Source organism: Thunnus albacares, chromosome 17 (genome assembly GCF_914725855.1).
Source record: "Thunnus albacares chromosome 17, fThuAlb1.1, whole genome shotgun sequence".
In the NCBI taxonomy this organism is placed as follows: Eukaryota; Metazoa; Chordata; class Actinopteri; order Scombriformes; family Scombridae; genus Thunnus; species Thunnus albacares.
The window spans coordinates 15,686,262-15,706,029 of NC_058122.1; the positions used below are offsets into that span (position 1 = coordinate 15,686,262).

The following is a 19,768-nucleotide window of genomic DNA, read 5'->3' on the forward strand; positions in this document are numbered from 1 at the left end:
TAACATTAGTACATTTAGACTTAAAAAAAAATCATAATCTACTGTGAATGTACAGTTGAAATCCAATATTGCAATCCAAAATCTCATTTAAACATACTAAACTGTGTAACTAAATCTCCCAAAACAGAAGCAAAAAGACACATTAAATGAACACGGCGGCGGCTTGACATGTCAAACGGTTCAGTGTATTCATACCGAAGTTTTGCATCCTAACAAAAAATGTTAATGTTCAACCACAGAGAGATATCGCTTTAAGTGTGTGCTCTTTCTTTCTCATGTAGCAGTACCCTTTGACAACAAACCGCAAGTGCGACCCGCCCTCCTCGTTCTTGCCTCCCTCCCTCCCTCCTGGCACCTTCCCTCCCTCCCTGCCCTCTGCCTGGAATTCCTCAGTGTCTGAACACTCTGGCTGGAGGCCATTGGTAGCTCGCTGAGAGGCTTCCTGTTGCACTCTCCTCCTTCGCTCTGTCTATACCTCCCTTTTTTCTTTCCTTCTCTCCCTCCTTTCACTCCTTTCTCCCCAGCCTCATGTGTTGTCTCAAATCTCTCTCTTCCTTTCCTTTTCGTTGCATCTTTACCTCTTCGTTTTGCATGCTCACATGCTCTTTAATTTGTTGTTGGTGGTATGTTTCTATTCTCTCGTTTGAACCCTCCGAAGAACAAGTGATGATCTTGTGTTTATTTCTCCCAGTGTTTGAAGCATGCGAACGCACGTGTCACTCTGTCTCTGCGTCGCAGCCGTCTTGACTCCAGCTCTCCAACAACTGTATTTTTCCTCAATAGCCCTTCCCCATTGGCTCCATGCATGCTGCTATTACATAATCCTGTGTACTATCCAGTGTGCTTTTTTGCAACCATGGGCAAGAGGAAGGGGGGAGGTTTAGATTGACAGTCAGAGAAAACTGTGTAAGTGAAACTTGAATTAATCTCTTCATCTTGATTACATTCGTTTATCTTGATGAACTGATGTGAATATAGAAAGTAATTTAATGTCGCATAGAAACCGGGGTGGTCGGTGGGACAGTAGTTGGTGAGAGAAGAACGAGATGAGAGTGGAAGAGGAAAAACAAACTGAAAGAGGAGGCAGAGCGGCGAATGTGAGAGGCAAACAACGGCAAAGAAAGAATAAAAGGATAGAGAGAGAAAGAGAGAAAGAGGGAATGAGAGGCCCAGAGGAGGAGGAGGAGGAGTGGAAACTGAGGTTTCCTGTCTGAGGAGGCGGCTGGCTGAGGAGGACAGAGGCAGGAAAAAAAAAAAAAATCTCTCAGCTGTGTGTGTGTTTGTGTGTTGGGTGATCCATCAGGGCTGCGGGGTGGAGGGTGTATGCGAGGGCTGTGGCTCAGGGGTGTATGTGTCAGCGGAGGTGGGGTCACTTGCGGCTATTACCTCAAGAAACGTCAGCAATGACATGACTGAGAACGAAAGAGTGATCTTTTTTGGGCCTGTTGTCTTATGTCCCAAACAAACATGCAGTCAATTGGATATTAAGCTGCCTTACAGTAGGTCATACACCACTGGTAGCCAATGTAATGTCTCACTTTTGTCTAATTGTTTTTATCAATGTTCAATAAAACTTGCTGTATCACATCTTTCTCTGATTAATTTCACTTTGATATGAGTTCAGTTGTTGTAAATCTGGCTATTAAGGAAAATTGCAAATGGTAATTGCTTTACTTTGAAGCGTACAATTGCTTGGATCATTTTGATCTGATTATTCACATAGTATTTTGTGTAAAAACCTGCTTGAAATGTGCCAACTTTGTTTATTCCTCCTTGGCCTTACAGATGTAGAGCCCAAATGCCAGAGGTCAGAGTTCACACCACACCCATCCCACACTCGGTCACCTTTGACCCTGTCCTTCCCACCTGGCGGATGGAAAAACCAGCAGGTCTAGACACGATGCACACTGCAATTGCAGCTCTTTAAAACCACAGAATTACCAATTGTAATGGAAACATATTTACTAAACAGGGGCTGTTAACTTTAAATGTGGTCAAAGCAATGTTGCACTAAAGACTCACTGTGGCAGTGAGTGTATTTCATAGGATATCTTTTCTTTATTTGGTCACCTTTTAATGCAGTAACCTAGATTTGACAATCATGTTCCATCTCTGATATTGAGAAGAGTTTATGCTTGAAAAGGTGGGACCTAAATTTATAACAGTTATTATAGAAACCCTTAGAGCTGGCAGATACCAATATTGATATTTGAGAGTTTAAAAATCTGATATTTCTGAACATAAACAATGAGGATCCCTCAAATTTGGCATCAAAGAATTGTGACCAAAATATGTACCAAGCAGGACATTTTTTAATAAACTTTTAAAATGATAATAGAGACACTAATTATAAATTATCGCAAACATATTAGCATTAGCATTTCTGCACTGCAACTTCTAGTTACTTTTCAGCCAGCATATACAATACACTGTTATCTGTGATAAATTAACAGCAGCCAGTAATATAGAGCTGGCAGATTTATTGGCCATTCATACCTGTGCTCGACCCCGATTCTGAGGAGTCATGAGGCCAGGACAAGTGGAGCATGATGACCTATTCATAAAAAAAGATTTATCACATGTCGGCTGTTTTGGTCTTAAAGCTGTTAGTTAGTACACACCTGCGGATGAATGCTTGTTCTCTATAAATGAGGGAACATACCATTCTTCTGAAGGCTTGTTGGCTGAAGTGTATGAGCATAAGAAAATTAAACTGTAAACTGAGCTCATAGTATATTTTTACAGTGCTGCCATCTCACTCCATAAATTGGTCTTAAAACTTTATTACTTTATCAATACTCGCTGATTTCAAAATGATACCACAGCAAGGTCTGCAAGAATCGCTACCTCCCGCATGAAAAGTTTAATGCAGTATGATCGTTCATTATTTAAAACAGGAGGTTAAAGCTCTTCAGAATCACAACGATCAAAAGCGTTAGTTGTTAGAAGCGGTCGTTCCCACCATGTTCTTCTGTGTGTGTGTGTGTTTGTGTGTGAGAATGAAAAAGAGAGTGCAAAGAGCCCCAGGGAGAGATGGCTTACCTCCTACAGACCACCTCCCAGGGTCACAGCAGGAGGGAGATTAAGTTACAGCCAACCTCAGAGGGGGTCACACAAATGTACACACACACACACACACACACACACACAGACACACAATCTCTGAAAGCCTCACAGATAACAAAATATTACACCACACGATTTATACCCTGCAACATAATCATCTTACACCTCACAGTTTTTATGTTCTCTGATGCTTTTCATTGGCTCTCATCTCCGCACAATCAGACCGAGCCCAAACACACGATCCCCCTCGGCGCCGATCTCGTCAGATCAGGCGAAAGATCAGTCGTTCGGAGCGGGGTCAAGGGTCAGTACTGATCCGTGTGAGCCTAGCCTCGGAGCACGGAGGTGTTGAAACACATAGCCCTTCTTTGACCCAATGTCCCCCTCGATTACCTCACCCTCCAACCTCGACCGATGTTCACCCCCCCAAACACACGCACACACCCATACTCCATCAAAGACGTTTGGGGCGGCTTCCTAATGTAATAGGGTTGATGTAGGACTCAGGTGGAAAAAGGGTTATGCAGGGGAATAGGTTGCTAAAGAGGATACACACAAACCTCTCTTTCAGGACTCCTCTTCCTCCTCCACTTCCTCCTCCCTTCATCCTCACCCTTGTATATCCTCGCTGTGGCCCCCTCGGTCATCCGTCCTCTCCTCTCTCTCTCTCTCTCTCTCTCTCTCTCCTGTTCAGCTGCTGTAGCCTGTGTTTACTCTGCTAGAGAGAGAGAGAGAGAGGGCCCAGAGAAGGGACAATGCCGCCTTTCAGAGAGACTGTCGACCCCACGGCTGAGCCGAGGAAGTCTGCATGGGGGCCAGCCAAAACCCCTTCCCCAAACTTCACAGCCATCCGCCACAGAGCTTTACACACACACTCGCATATCACGCAGACGTGCAAACCATGCTCTCTCCTTGTCTGTGTCATTCTTTCTCTCCGTCTTTCTCACTCTCTTTGTCTCACATTTCCCACAAACCCCTCTCTCAGTGATCGTGGCTGTTTGGAGGATGTAGTCGAGATCCTGTAACTGCAGTCCAAAATCCACACACTGTGAGTCACTTCCCAGCCAGTCCCAACTTCTAAGAAATAATCGTGATGAGGGTGGGCTGAGGTGAAATCCAGCTGCAGGGGTTGATTCGCCAGGAGCTGTACTATCCGACTCCACCGGGATCACATTAGCGCGGTATTGACTGCCTTGGGTATAGTGGATATTGTAGATATTTTATGACCTGCTGAGATTTGTTGGAAGTTTAAGAGAGTCTCAAGTGAATTATTTTTTTCAGATGTTTGTCACGTCGGTTGCTTTGCAAAAAGTGGCTACCTAAATTATTTTGGTTTCATACTGCATCTTCTCAAATGTGATGATTTAATGCTTTTCCTTGTCATGTATCATAGTAAACTGAATATATTTGGGTTTTGGACTGTGGTTCAAAACAAAACAAGACATCACCTTTTTTTCAATTTTATTAAAACTGGAATTTACATTATTTTATGGACCAAACGAATAATCCAGATAATATCCACAGCCCTATTGGAAGTCGTAAAATGTTGCTGGGCTGCAACTAGTAATTATTTTCATTATCAATTAAGCTTCAGGTTCTTTTTATGATTAATTGATTATTTGTTTGGGCTATAAAATGTCAGAAAATGCCTAATACAAGTTCATGATAATGACAAAATGGCTTGTTTGACAATAAATCCAAAAAAAAGTTTACTGTCGTGTAGATGAAGAAAAGCAAGAAACGCTGACATTTCAGAAGCTGATTTCTCAGCTAATTTTTGGCATTTGTGCTTGAAAAAAGATTTCCATTATTAATTTATTATCTAATTTGTTTTCTGACAATTGATTAATCGACTAATTGTTTCAACTTTAATGTGCTGAAGTGAGCAGATCAGTAGAATTAAGATAACCACATTGAGGAAAATGCTGGAAATGGTTATTGCATTGGAATCAGCTGAAATATTTACACTCCTGACAACTTAACCTGCAATTAAAAGGAAAAAAAGATATAACATTAAAGTAAATAACTTGCTTAAACTGATACTTTATTGCAGTGTACTTCTAAATTAAACTACCTCTCCTGCAACATGCAACAAGCTGAGTGATACAAACAATGCTCTTTATTATATAGGGGAAAGGACACATTTTTATGAGACTGGCTGTTGTTTGAGCAGGAGAGGAATAGCTAGGGAGACCTGCTTAATAAATTGGAAAAGATGAGCTATACAGTCCGTTATGGAGGTTTAGTAATGGTTTGCACGTGGAGCAGCCGTCTGAGAAAGGCTTTTGTGTACGGAGACCCCTGTAGTGTCTCTCAGCCTGTCTCACTCTGAGAGATTTAGCATCATATGTTTTGAGGTGCCAGGTCCAAATGGTTGTATATTCTGAGTTATATAATAATAATGATAATAAACTTTATTTACATAGCACTTTTTTTAACAATGTTACAAAGTGCTTTGCAAAAGGGAAATAAAACCAGACATGACAGATAAAATGAGAATGAGGCCAGAAGTTTCATATCTGTTTCACATTGTATTTTATAGCATGGATTTTAGTGCTGACGGGAGGCCAGATTTCTGTTTGTTCCCGCAGTGGATGAGAGTTGGATTTGTAGAAAGGTTAAGCTGATTCCTGGTCTGTGCCTCTGAGTAAGGGGCTTACTCATTTAAAGTGGATGACAGGCGATTTTCTGCTACTTTCGCCAAACAATAAAGCCAAAACTCTTGGCAGCCTGTGCGGTAGGAGTTACAGTAAGTTAGTGAGACCCACCCAGCCCAGAGGAGAGATAGAGAGAGAGAGAAAGAGGGAGAAACAGAGATGTGGTATTAACCGCAGCTCGTTCTAAATGAGGATCATATCCACTCAGACAGATCTAAACATGTTTATTTTAACAGCTAATGGCAGTGTTTGCCTGCATAACAATTTCTCTATGGTCAAAATGATCATTAGAGCAGCTACCAGTAATACTCCTCCTTTATCATTACACATTTGCACTGGGTTTGGTTGATGGAAATGATACATTCATTATGTGTCAAGGTATAATCTACTCCACTGATGTGGTCGCATTAACAGTTAAATCTCTTTGTTTAGCAGTCTGCACAGGTGAAAATGTAGGACAATGCAGGACTCTGACTTGCATACCAAAACCCGAGTGTTCTTATATTATATCACACCACCACAAATATTATGCAGACATTATTAGATGTGAAATAGAGGACCCGAATGTACTCAAGAACCAGTGAGAGCACAAATGGGCCTGTATGCGCTTCATACAGTAGTTGTTACACGGCAAGATTATTTAAAGGAAAGGTTCACTTTCTTAGAAGTTAGTCTTGGTTATGAAGAGATCCTTTCTTAGCGTGATTCTGGTGCAAATGTGAAACCTGAGGGGGTGATGTATTTGTATTTTGTTAGCAACTGGCTGCAGCTTGTTGAAATTGGCTTTTCTAATTCTGTCAATTAGTCTCTATAAAAACACCCTTCTCCTAGCATGAAGCATGCTTCTGTGGGTTTTTCCTTCACAGTGTGTTGTAAGTTATCGCTGACATTTCGGTGTTAAGTCATTCTAAACTGCCCATCAAGATGGACCTGTGGGTCATGTGCTTGCCACTGTGGTCTGTAATCAGATAAAAACCAAAGCTTATGTGTCCAAACATCTGTTTCTTTGAGTGCATGTGAAGAACATGAGTTATATGTATATGCATCTGTACAGTAAGATCTCACTGATAATGCTATAATGCTGCTCTGTGTGTGTGTATATACAGTATGTTCCTTAGTTTGTATCAGTACGTGTGTATATTATCATCCTCTTATCTATGGCTGATTGAGTCTGTACATCCCCCCCAGCCCCTCTGGTTGCATATACGAGTGTGTGTGAGCTGGTGGCCATCCCTCATTGGACTGGTGAACCTGGTGACCTCCGTGCTCCGTGCCTCCCAGACACAAGGGCTTCTCATGTGGCCCCTGGCCAGTCGCTCTCAAAGCCCACCATTCACTACCACCGCGGCTTCTGTGAGAGTGTGTCGGCATGTGTGTGTGTGTGAGGGAGAGGGAGGAAGGGTGAATTTGTTGAAATTACAGTTTGATTAATTACTTGTGTGTGTGTATGTGTGTTTCTGAAAGTATGACTCTTTTCATAGCATACGCACTACATGTACGCTGGGAGTGTTCCACATGAACTCGAACACAAATGTAGGACACTCACACTGTGTGTGTGTAGACGGAAAATGCTTTGAGGAGATGTATGTGCGTGTGTGTGTGTGTGTGTGAGCCTGGTGAGAAGGAGCAGTGAACCCTAACACATTGTGTTGAGTGGAGAGCTTGGCTATAAACCAGCAGTACTGTACTAGCACCGCCTGTATGTGTCAAGCAGTAAATGCTGGATGGGGAATCATAGAATCAGCATTTATTTACATCTGAAATGTTAAAGTCTCTACTTCAGAAATGACCACTTTTTCTGAGGGTGGTTTTGTTGAATATTATTAATCTTTTTTATGACTGCTCCGGACACCTCATATATGATTTAAATCCTTTAATTAATTGCGGACATCTAGTTGTTTGGAATGAATGTTGAATTCTTTGCATGGTAAAACACGCTGATGCTGGGCCAGTCTGCTGGCTGAGGTAGTGGGACTCAAAATGACAGCTAGATGAAGCGTCCTGCCCACAACCCTCAGGCTGGGTCCAGAGGTCAGTGTGTTTAGAGGAGGGAGGAGGTGGACAGAGTGGGTGCAGCTGGACTTGAAGGCCTGAGGGGGGGTTGCCGGTGGGTCTCAAAGGTCCATGGGGTCTGAAGGTGCACGCTGTGGGGTTGGAGGTTGGGACTTGGGAGTTGTGATGTGACAGAATGCAAGGGCCAGTGACTGGCCAAGGGGTGGGGTGATGGAGAGCTGGCGGTGAGGGTGACCATCTGGATTGGATTGTAGACATTCCTCAGGAAGAGTGTGTGAGTAAAGGTCAGGATGGAAAAAGAGGAGGGGGTCACTCAGCTCTCTACGTGTGTGTATGTGTGTCTGTGTGTGTGTTTATTTTTCTTTGGCTTACTCAGTGTTTCAGTTTGCAATTGTGGTGAGTTTACCATTGTTGGGGAGTGTTTCTTACCCAATGGGATTGTGGAATGTGAAATACTTTGAATAATATTCACGTGGGAAATATCGCAGGTGTGAGAATCTGTCTTCTGAAATCTGTCGCTGTTTCACACTGGAATGCAGCATTTCATCGTATGTGTGGTTATATGAAGCTATCCTCCACTGGCCCCACTTGGCCTGACTCTGCCCCTCTGTCACTGGATGTTTGTGCAGGTGGGAGGTCGGAGGGTTGCGGTCATGCTGTCCCTGGACGAGCCCCTGGACCTGAAGCTCCCTCGGCGAGCTAATGGGCGGGACAGAGGGGCACGCTCACCCCCCCTCTCCCCACTACACCCCAAGCGAGCTCGCCAGCTCCGCATGGCAGACGATGGCACCGCAGTCATTGAACCCGCTTCGCCAGCATCTCCACACACAGGTAGGTAAAACCAGTAAAACTAAAATGTGCATTTGAGAAAGAGTGACAGAGTGGGAACGGTGTCCCCATATGAGAGATTATCTTACCAGGTGTGTATGCATGTGTGTGTGTGTGTTACCTCAGGTATGCAGGTGGTCCCTCATGACCGAACAGAAACTCCCACCCCCCCTGCAGTGGACCTGAGCCTGTCTCCCTCCTCCCGCCACACCCCCAGCTCTCCAGAAATGACCAATGGCAACTACATCCCCTCAGGGGTGAGTATGATTGAGCTCAAACACACACACACACACACACACACACACACACACACACACTCACACACACTCACACACCTGCACCAATCCAATACAGGTGTTCCACCTTACCTTTTACCACTTTTGCCCTTCAATATCCACATTATTTCCCCCCTCTTACTTTTTTCTCACACTTTTTCTTTGTTCACTTCCAAGTTAAAATAAACACGGTAAAGCAGCAAGTGGCCAACACTCAGTTGGTCAGGAAATCAGGAACAACACTGGGTTGTGTCATACTCTCTATAAGAGAATCCGGCTATGCAAGAGGTGGGAGGTGTATGTGTGTGTGAGAGAGGAGAGGGAGCTATTAGCTCTTATCAAACACTTCTTGTGTCCCCAACAAGTGCCTCTGTCTGTGCAACTTGCACTCAGTGGCCCCACTGGTATGACGTGTGTGTGCATGTGTGTATGAGTGTGTGTGTGTACATGTATAATCGGATTTAAGACAAGGTACAGCCATGCAGACCTCACGCCGCCTAATTCAATTCCCTCTCAATTGAATTGAGACACGCTGGCTGGGACCATTCAGCCGCCCTGCATCCCACTGAGTGCTAGATAGCCCCCCGACCCCATCGCTACACATAAACTCTACACTTTACTTATCCCCCATGGACGCAAATAGGACATTTTCTTTCCCTCTTACTCTCTCTCCCTCTCTCTCTCACACATACACACATACACACACAGACACACACGCACACACTATAAGCATTTATAAAAGAACAGCTGCATACAGGCACACTCACATGTTCTCTCCCCTACAGCATCTCACAAAGCAGCTCACATAGTTTTGCATGCAGAGGCAGAGCTCAGTGAAGGAAATTGGTCTCATTTTATGAAATTTGTCACATACACATTTCTGACATAGCTGACGACGATGAGACAGCCACAGGATTGTTACCCATTTGCACCCTTTTTCTCTCTTTTTTGTGCTCCCCTGGTCTCACAAGACAACATTGACTTATTCTAAATTCCACTCTTTATCAGGGCTCCTTTCTGTTTTATGCTTGAGCTAAGTTACACTGTATGTGTGTGTGTGTGTGTGTGAGAGAGAGAGAGAGATGGTGCATTAGCTCTTTGAGCCTCAGCTGAGGTTCAGTGAATCTTACAGCTCTCATGCCGAGCTCAGGGATGTGTCAGGGTTTTATAGTTCGCAGCGGGTGACTACAAGAGAACAAGTAGAGTGAATTTTTGAAGAAGACGATCAGCAGTTTTTGTACTCCACTGACAAAAAGAGGGGATTTGTCACTGCATTATCCAGTATTTTCTCAACTGAGGTGGAGTGTCCAGTCATCCAGCTGATTGTCTGTTCTCAATTATGCCATCTGCATAGGACTATCACAGCTGCAGAGACAAGAGGCAGTTTTTACCCTGGTAATTGTTTTGTTGTCTTTAGCCCCGTTTGGACCAAAAATTCTAGGTATTTGGAACCAGAGGAACTAATCTTAAAAGGTTCTTATTCCTGGGGAAAGTTCCTGTGGTGGAAATAGGGATGTCAGTTTCAGTTAATTTTGCTTTCGACAGACTGACACCCATTAACCGGTAACTAACCGGTTAATTTTTAAGAAAAGTTGTGATGTAGCTTTCATTTGTGAGAGCTGTCCAGCAGTAGGTGGTCAGAGCTAACATTAGCTCATCCTTCTTCTCCTCAAAGTGATTTTCAATATGTTTAGTCACAGTAGCTCTCGATGGCACGAACTTGAGCTCGAGGTACAAATATAAATAATAATCCGATTATAAGGTGACCCTTATTATAAAACGACCCCCTCCCCCTTTTCCAATAGCTGTTTTTGGAAAAATAACATTACTTTTTGAATATAACTTACATTATAGTATAGTTGCATACTCACACTCTCCTGCCAGGCTCAAAAAATTTCTCTGGCAATTAGCATTTATAAGCTTGTTTGTCTTTTTGAGCTCCTTATCATCTTTGACAACGGTATTTGGCAGCTTGACATATTCCTTTTCTGCAGTAGAGACATTGGAAGACGCTTTGGACTCGTTTTTACTCATCATGAATTTATTTCCTCTGTGGCAGAAAAACATGTTACACTAGCCTTCAGAAACCCCTGCATGTTAAACTGGACTAACGAAACACTTTTAGGGCTGACTGACTCTAACACACTCACTATAAACAGACTTTAAGACACTCTCTAGCCTAGCAACATTAATGCTACAAACAACCCATAATGCAACACTCCGTGTAGAAGTCGGTTTTACACCAGTACTTTATCCATTCAAAAAGAATATCTCATGTTGTGAACACATAACTGTCTAGCCATTAGCGGAGTGTGTATGCAAATTAACCTATAGACTGACACATTTAGCTTTCAGGTGTTTTTGCACATTTTGGGTAAATATGAACAACGGTAAAGTTTAAGTGCATGTTTCTTTATTATTGGTGCAGTAGACTGATGATCCCCTTGTCCCTTTTCCCCTTTTTTATTGTTTCCCAGAATTCTCACATCTCACAGGCCTTTCAGTTCTTTGTGCCAATCGGAGCTGGGGCAGGACTTCACCTGCCATCCTCCATGTTCATTGGCCAGACGAGTGACAAAAGGGCCTCTCCTGACCTCTCAGCAGATGAACAACTGGCTTGCCGCTGGAAGAAGGTGAGACCCAGAAAGTAAAATGGTCAAAGTCAAAAGAACCTCGTCAAAACAACACACGCAATTTGAAATGCTGAATGTCTTCTCTTCTCCAGTGCCATCTGCTCTTTGACTCCCTCCAAGACTTGGTGGATCATGTCAATGACTTCCATGTCAAGCCTGAGAAGGATTCTGGTTACTGCTGCCACTGGGAGGGCTGCGCTCGCAAAGGGAGGGGGTTCAATGCTAGGTGAGTGTTTCATACACTGGGGTTATTTAGTGAAGTGTACGTCTGAGGGCAGAATTAAAGAGGTAGTTGCTATAGTGAATGTTGTTTTGTGTTGCTGCAGGTACAAGATGCTCATCCACATCCGCACTCACACTAATGAGAAGCCCCACCGCTGTCCCACCTGCAACAAGAGCTTCTCACGCTTGGAGAACCTCAAAATACACAACCGCTCACACACAGGTCAGTGGTGGAGCTGCACCCAGTGAGTTACAGAATGGCGTTGGAGGTCATGACCCTTGGATATATGAAACGTTATCTGAAAACCTGTTGTATGCATAGTATGTAAAAAATGCCAATCTGTATCTGTATGTCAAAGCTAAAACCTGATTCCTCTCTCCTCCTGCAGGTGAAAAGCCCTACATTTGTCCATATGAGGGTTGCAACAAGCGTTACTCCAACTCAAGTGACCGCTTCAAGCATACACGCACACACTATGTCGACAAGCCCTACTACTGCAAGATGGTGGGCTGTCTGAAGCGCTACACAGACCCCAGCTCTCTTCGCAAGCACATCAAGGCCCATGGTCACTTTGTGGCTCAGGAGCAGGGCTCCCCAGGTGGTGTAGGCTCTATGCTGAAGGGGAGTCAAAGTGGAGTGCTTGCTAGCGGAGGGGGGAAGGATTCGGAGTTGTCCTATGTGAGTGGAGCCCACATTATCATCCCAGGGGCAGCGGCTGCTCTCCTGGGAGGCCATGCTCTGCAGGGCCTGGGCGGCTCCCTGCCCTTGTCCCCCCTCAGTCCTCGACCCCTGGACCTCAGCACACTTGGTTGCCCCAGCTCCCCTCCAGGCAGCTTGGGAGGCACACCCATCCTGTCCTTCAATGGCTCCCCGCTGGGCCTGGCCAAGTCCCCTCTGCTCTCCCCGGCGTTCCCCTCCTCGGCCCTGGGCCTGCCAATGGTGTCCGTGCTGGGGGCTGCGTCTGATCGCAGGGTCCCCAGTCAGCAGGCCAAGAGGGGCCGGGGGGAGGAAGGCGAGAACGAGGTGACTGGGGGGGTCCTAAACCTTTCCACAGGAGGGTCTCATGATCCCCTGTCCTGGGTGGTCATCCCCCCAGGCACCGTGGTGCTCAAGCCAGCTGTGGTCAACTGATACACACACACACACTCACACACACATTCCAGAAGAGCTCAGGGGGTCGGGATGGGAGGGTGAACGCCATAGTGAGGGTACGGGCAGTCAAAGGTGATAGGGATTGGCTCGCACAATCAAATCCAGGCAATGCATTTCAGAGAGGGGGTGGGAAAAAAGAAAACAATAGAGAAACTCAGTCAGATAAACAATAGATAACACTACACCTCACAAGAATTAAGAATACAACGCAAGCCTCTTTTATTGTTGGGAAACTAAGGGGCCCAAGAACTCTGTTCAGGAACATGTAAGGCTCTGTATTTCTATCACAAGGCCTGACAGCGGGCTCCTTGTTGCTTATTTTATACTTTATTCATTCCTGTTTGCTGGTTCTGTGGACGGGGGTCCATGAACGTGACAGTCTTAGTGCTCTGTGTTCTCTCAAAAGTCCTGATTCATTAAAGTATTTATATATGACTATACTTAATCGACAGTGTGCCTCCAGCTTAGCAGTGAGATAGATACACCATGAAACTGAATGACGCTCTCTCAGTTAGGCAAACGTGCACGTGACAGGAAGATTCTCCACAGTTGATTTCAAAGTTATGACCTATTTTTCACAAACTGTGATTAATATGATTCAGACAAGCTTGCCAAACCAAAGCAAGTGAACTCAAACTGTCTTGGATTGGGTGTTGTGCTGGAGAAGGCTGCAGGAGCCGGCTTCAGCTCTGAGACAGTTCAATTTAACACAGCACTTAATAGTGTCAAATGGTTATAGTGTTGAAACCTCAAAACTGCTGCTAACCTCTTGGCTCCCCCAGTGTAACATAAACTGGGAGAGAGCAATTTTTGACAATCTGTCCCCAGTTTGGGGAGGGTGACAAACACGGACCAGCCTAGTCCACCAGAATGTGTGCCAGGCATTCAGACTAGGGGCTTTTAGGGCGCAGAGCAATCTGATGACTTACTGCAGACAAATGGTGTAATATCACCTGACAATGACCAATCATCACTTCCTCTTTTACACAAGTGAAATTTAAGGCACTTGTGTGTCTGGCTCCCCCCTCTGGTCGGACAAGATACACAACATCCCACTTGTCATTTACAGAACTCGCACTGTTTTGCTTCTGGATTGTCCAGCTGCTTTCCCGTAATTGAATCAACACGGCCAGTTTGTGTATGAAAGGGCCACTGTGGTGATAAACACTAGCGTCTTGTACTTTGAAAAGTGACCCGACCCAAAACCAGCTGTGAAAAACAGGTGGTCATCCATTCAAAGCCCAACATAGCCGTGTTGGTTGAAGTTTTGTCCCAAGTTCAACAAGTCCCAAGCTGTGCCAAAAATACCTGGAGAGGGAAAAGAGGGATGTACGTATTATGCCACAGAGGGGGGTGTGATGCACTCAATGCCACATACAGCTGGACTGTCTAGGAAGCCACACTATTGCAAACTGCCTCATTTTATTCTGTCCAAAGGGGCAAAAAAAAAGAAAGAAAAGAAAAAAAGACTCCTTTGACTTCTGGGAAAACTTTTCTCACGGTTCGATTACGCAGTCAACATGCACTTACCACACACTATATTTCTTACATGTTTTATGAAATGTTACTGCCAATTCATGGTTCTTTAAAGCCTGTCTTGCTCTTATCTCATTTTGGCTCAGGCCTGCAAGGGTCGATTTCGCTGTGGGGTCCTTCCAGGCTTGTATTGCTAGTTTGCTAATGCATGTATGATGTTGATTGCCGTGTCTAACAGAGGAGAGGTAGGGGAGCAGGAGAGGATCATCACAACACAAGGAACATTCCCTCAAGAGACTGACACACACACAACCCTCTTCTCTTTAACTCCTCCATCTCTCCTCTTCCCATCTGCTTTGTTGGCGGTCTTACTTTTCCATCGCCCAGTCTTAGAAATAATCAGTTATTGCTGTTTTATATTTGTGTCATTGTTTTTTTTGTTTTGTTTTGTTTTGTTTTTGCTGTTGTTCAGACGAGACATTTTTTCTGATGTTGAAGTTGCTTCTTGTGTTCTGCGAAGGCTGCTCTACGCTCAGCTTTCTGCTGTTGTGGAGGAGTCTTTTGAGGAGTTGAAGAGAGGGAGAGGTTTGGGTCATCTTTAAGGGCAATGGTTCCTGACCTGGGGTTTGGGACCCCCAAAAAGTTCCCTGAAATGATTCTGAAGAGTATCAATTTAATCAAGATGATTTCATTGATATAAAAGACAATTTTTTTTCCATTACACAAAATAGTGTTAATGTTTATTTAGTAATATTTGCTTTTAGCCACGCTAGCTGGGTGGCTCATGGATGGCAAAGTCAGTCTGTGGTTCGATCCACCACTTTTATCCAGACTGAAATATCTGAACAATATTTGCATGGATTGTCATTAAATTTTGTACAGACAGTCATAGTGCCTATAGGATAAATCCTAATGGCTTTGGTAATCCCGACTTTTTCTCTAACGCCACCATGAGGTTGAAAATCTTTGTTTTGTTTGTCTCAACAACTATTGGATGGATTGCAATGAAATTTGATACAGATATTCATGTCTCCTTTAGGATGAATATTAATAACTCTGGTGATCCTGTGACTTTTTATCTTGCACCATCATCAGGTTAACCTTAATTTTTTCAATACTTTACTTTATGACCATATACCTGTAAAATTTATAACATTCCCATCAGCCTGCTTAACATCAGCATGTTAGCATTTAGCTCAAAGCCTCAGTACAGGCAGAGATGCTAGCGTGGCTGTAGACTCAGTAGGTTCACCTATTCAGGTCTGTGAGCTTGATGTACAATGAAAGCATGTGGGAAAGAAATCTGCTCACAACAATATGTCCAAACTATGACCATAAACTGTAGATATTGCTTCATTTTATGGGGGTTGCAAGCCAAAAAGGTTTGGAACCAATGCTCTATTGGGAAAATGAGATTTTAGATAGGTATTCAGTGGGCCACATGACATCACAGTCCTCCATGACAATCACATTGGTGCACTGAGGACCATTTAGAGAGTTGATGGGCATAGAAAAAAAAACGCATTTTGTTTTAAGTGTCCTTACAAAGAATTATCTTCGGTCTCTGCTCCCTTTGTTTTGACTTTTAATTCCAGTTCCATAAAGGGAAGCCATAGAGAAATAACATCCGACTGTGAAATGGCGGGCATCACTGGGAGAGTGCGAGAGCAAAGAGAGAAACGATTGGCTGAATGAATAAATGAATGAACAGGGGACAGGGAGAGATGAGGGGAGAGGCTGTGTGCCAGCAGAGGGAAGAGAGGCAGAGGATAGCTGTGCCGTGCAGCCGCCCTCCATCTGGCCACCTACCCAGCAAACGGCCCTCTCAGCTCTGAAGTCACTGGCTGTGCTGTGCCCAATGTGGCAGCCACTCACATGCATACCAGCCTGCAGAAAACTAGGCCACTGAACTCTGTCTGCCCTCTGGGTTTTTTCTTTTTTTATAGATTAAACCCAAAAGGCTCAACTCCCCCACCTCCCGGCCACAAAGCTTTTTACCAGAGATGGAGAGAACAGTTAAACTAGCAAGCCGCATTCACAGTAAACAAAAACAAGTATAACCCTCCCTGTCTGAGGACGAGCTGTGCTGGGCTGCCCACAGGTCTGCAAGGATTTACATCAGCGATGCACTTCATACCTGTGTTTCTGCCTCAGTAATTCTTTGTCATTATTATCTCAGACACCTCCTCCCCCCTCACCACACACACACACACACACACACCAGTGGTCAGTCTCTTGATATCAGAGAGTATTGAAGAGGATCTCTCGCTGTGAGTGGACAATCCTGGTGTGTGATGTCATCAGAAACAGGTGTTAAGTAGGCTAGACATGGTTTCCGTGGCAACAGTGAAACCCACAGATGCGACGGCTCTCCTCCTCCTCCCTGTCTGTCCATCTCTCCTCTGCTGGTAGCAGACAGGGACAGAGACTCAGCACAGCGGCAGAAAGCTGATAATATGACACGGATCCTCCCAGGGTCCAAATATTTTCAATATTAAATAAGCTGTATGATCCATTAACCCTTTGAGCTCAGTCTGTAATGAACTGCACTTTTGTTCCCCTCATTGCGTGTGTAGATAGGGGGATGCTGTTACATCCTTTCTCAGTGTAGAGCTTTATTCATCAATTGTTTTGGGAACCAAGAATAATTGTAAAAAATCATCACTGTTGATACAGTCATCCTCAGTCTGAATTTAAAGTCTTATTTTTAAAAGCGGTACTTGCTCCTGGAGATTTTAAAGTAACCCTCACTTAAAGCTATGAAAAGTGGAACTGAAATCCAGGGCACAGGAAAATTGTGTTAGCTAGGTCAGTGACATTTTAAAGGGGTGCCATTGACTGAAGTGCCACAGTGTTGCACAAAGGGTTAATGATAAGACTAAGGCCACGCAAGGCCTGTTCCAAGTTATGTTTTTTGCACATTTGTGAGATATTATGTCAGTATTTTAATTTTTCCAAGTGCCTTTTTATTATAGGTAAAATATAGAAGCTATACACTATATGAAAAAAAAATGATTATATGAAAATATATTTTTTCCTGGCATCATGTTCTGTGGTTGAACATGCAGAATTTTAGAGTTGTAAAAGTCTCCAATTGGTACAACATAGCGGTGTTCTCCTGTTTTAGAGGAATTTTATTACGATATTGATAATAATGTCAATGAAAAGAAAAATGTTTAATAAAGTGGCATTTGATACAACTTGTGTTTTCATTTCTGTCCAAATCACACAATCACTACACATTATGGAAATGTACATGTAATAATAATACATAATGCCCCTTTAAATACAGTGGGACCCAAAAGTCTGAGACCACTAGTCAAGATACTTCTATTTTGCATTTGTTTCACATGTAATACTATTTTTTTTCCATTATAAATGATAATATCAGCTTAACAATTTGAGTGAAAAATGTACATGAATTTCAGAATATCTTAGTATTTGGTAGGCCCCCCTTTTGCTTTAATGACATCATGCACTCGAGCTAGCATGGACTCCACAAGTTTGTTGAGGTCAGGCGACTGTGGAGGAAAGTTCACGACAGTCGACAGTCAGGACTCCTTGATTTTCTTTGGTCCTCAAGTAGTTCTTGCAAAGCTTTGAGGTGTGTTTGGGATCATTATTTTATCCTTTACCACAAAGATGCAAACCAGAGGAGAAGAACAGAGTGGTACTTCTCCTTGGTCAGGGTGTAGTAAATTCAGTGCAGGTGTCCAAATCCAGAGTAGGCAAAACACCCCCTGACTTGAATATTCCCACCACCACGTTTCACTGTGGGTTTGATACACTGTGGTATTATTCTCTCTCCTATTCAGCTCCTTACATACACCCTTCCGTTACTGCCATACATCTCAAAATTGGATTTATCAATAAAAATGACTTTTTTCCAGTCATCCACTGTGAAATGCTGGTATTTCTTAGCCTACGCCAAGTGTTTGGCCTTGTTTCCCCTCCTGAGAAGTGGTTTAGAAACTGCTACTCGTCCTCTAAAACCACAACAAGGCAGCCTTCTTTTGCATTCTTTATTTAGCAAATTCTGTATCTCTCAGTGAACTTAACTTGATGTATTGATCTTCTGATGGTGTGGTCACTTTTGGTCTGCCTGATAGTGCTTTGGATACAACTGATCTAGTTTGTGCAAAGCGTTTTAGAGTTCCATGCACTGCCCACTTTAGTCTAGCTATGATTTGACACTGAGAAAGCCTCTTTGCTTAGAATAATTTGACTTCTGACACTTTCACTTAGTTCTGATGCCATGTTTACCACTATCACTATGCTACTTGGTAAGCAATAATCTGCTGGAAACAAGGAACAGCCATATTAGTAACAGGTGAACACCGGCTGCAAGTTGAGTTACTTGAACGAGCCTCTGATGAGTAGATCAAATCCACCTGAGTGTCATCTGAATGCTTCAATGGAAGGGATACAACTCACGGAAATCTGACCTTTTGTACAAAGGAGTTACAGTAAGTTGGTCAATGCCACAAATTTGCTTAAATTTGATTACTGTACCAGAAATAGTTCAGAATCTTAAATATTTCTTTTTATGTTGTAACGCCTCAAACTTCCTAATTATTTCCAGGTTTACATGAAAATATTAGAGATTTGTTGTTTCTGATTAATGATCAATGAGCTGTAGTTTCACTCACTGTATTATGTGTTTTAGATATTCAAACCCACAGTAACCAAAAAACTAACATTAATTTATTTTACTCTTTATGTTCATTAGATCATTGCAAACCACACAAAACCATGTGACGATCTGTAAGCCTCTGAAGAACAACATTTTTTTTAATAACTGGTATATATCTTGATGTTGTAATCATGTTTGTGCTTCCTCATCTTGAAAAAGCTTCCACTGGTTAAAAAAATAAAACATAAACAAAGTCAAGACTAGAGAAAAGGTGAAGGCTTTTATTAGGTTATAATTTACAGAGGATGGGGAAAGGAAAGAAAGAGCGAGCATCATTTCATACTTCATGTTTCCGTTTTCTGCTGTGACTGCTGCTTTTCTTGTTGCGTCTGAATACTTATTTCCTCATCTAGACGCTCTTTAGCCCGCACCACCTGGACATAGACACACACATACAATAATAATGATGACTGGGAGAAAAGAAAGACTCTTTCAAAAATAACCAAATTACACTGTGGCTCACTCAGAGCACAGAAGAATTGTTGAGAGATAAAATCAGTAACAACTTAATTTCAAACATGACCCAGTTCAAAGAGTGGATTCCTCCTATTGTACATGCTGAGAGTCACATGCGTCGTAATTTTATATTTGACACAGACACAAAAGCAGAAAGAGAACTGATCATTGTTTGTTTGGATGTTATGAGCAAAACAAGTAAACTGAGTGACTAAGAATATGAAAACCATTGTTTTAGGTTGCGCAAGTTCTAATGTTTCACAACTGCATCTATGGCTCAATAATACTGGTGCCAC

General features: G+C 43.2%; 2 protein-coding genes across 4 annotated transcripts in view; one reads left to right on the forward strand and one right to left on the reverse strand.

Annotated features, from left to right (window-relative positions):
- Positions 1 to 17,523, forward strand: part of glis2b (GLIS family zinc finger 2b) — a 29,423-nt gene extending 11,900 nt beyond the window's left edge. For both annotated transcript variants that reach the window (XM_044330644.1, XM_044330645.1), the window contains exons 2-7: positions 8,366 to 8,567; positions 8,691 to 8,821; positions 11,317 to 11,472; positions 11,565 to 11,698; positions 11,799 to 11,917; positions 12,084 to 17,523. In XM_044330644.1, the coding sequence (XP_044186579.1) occupies positions 8,390 to 8,567; positions 8,691 to 8,821; positions 11,317 to 11,472; positions 11,565 to 11,698; positions 11,799 to 11,917; positions 12,084 to 12,826 (1,461 nt within the window). In that variant the 5' untranslated portion in view covers positions 8,366 to 8,389 and the 3' untranslated portion in view covers positions 12,827 to 17,523. The remainder of the gene's footprint in view (positions 1 to 8,365; positions 8,568 to 8,690; positions 8,822 to 11,316; positions 11,473 to 11,564; positions 11,699 to 11,798; positions 11,918 to 12,083) is intronic.
- A 1,694-nt stretch (positions 17,524 to 19,217) lies between these two features.
- LOC122966427 (mitochondrial import inner membrane translocase subunit tim16-like) overlaps positions 19,218 to 19,768 on the reverse strand; it is a 115,893-nt gene continuing 115,342 nt past the window's right edge. For both annotated transcript variants that reach the window (XM_044330641.1, XM_044330640.1), the window contains one exon: positions 19,218 to 19,390. In XM_044330641.1, the coding sequence (XP_044186576.1) occupies positions 19,301 to 19,390 (90 nt within the window). In that variant the 3' untranslated portion in view covers positions 19,218 to 19,300. The remainder of the gene's footprint in view (positions 19,391 to 19,768) is intronic.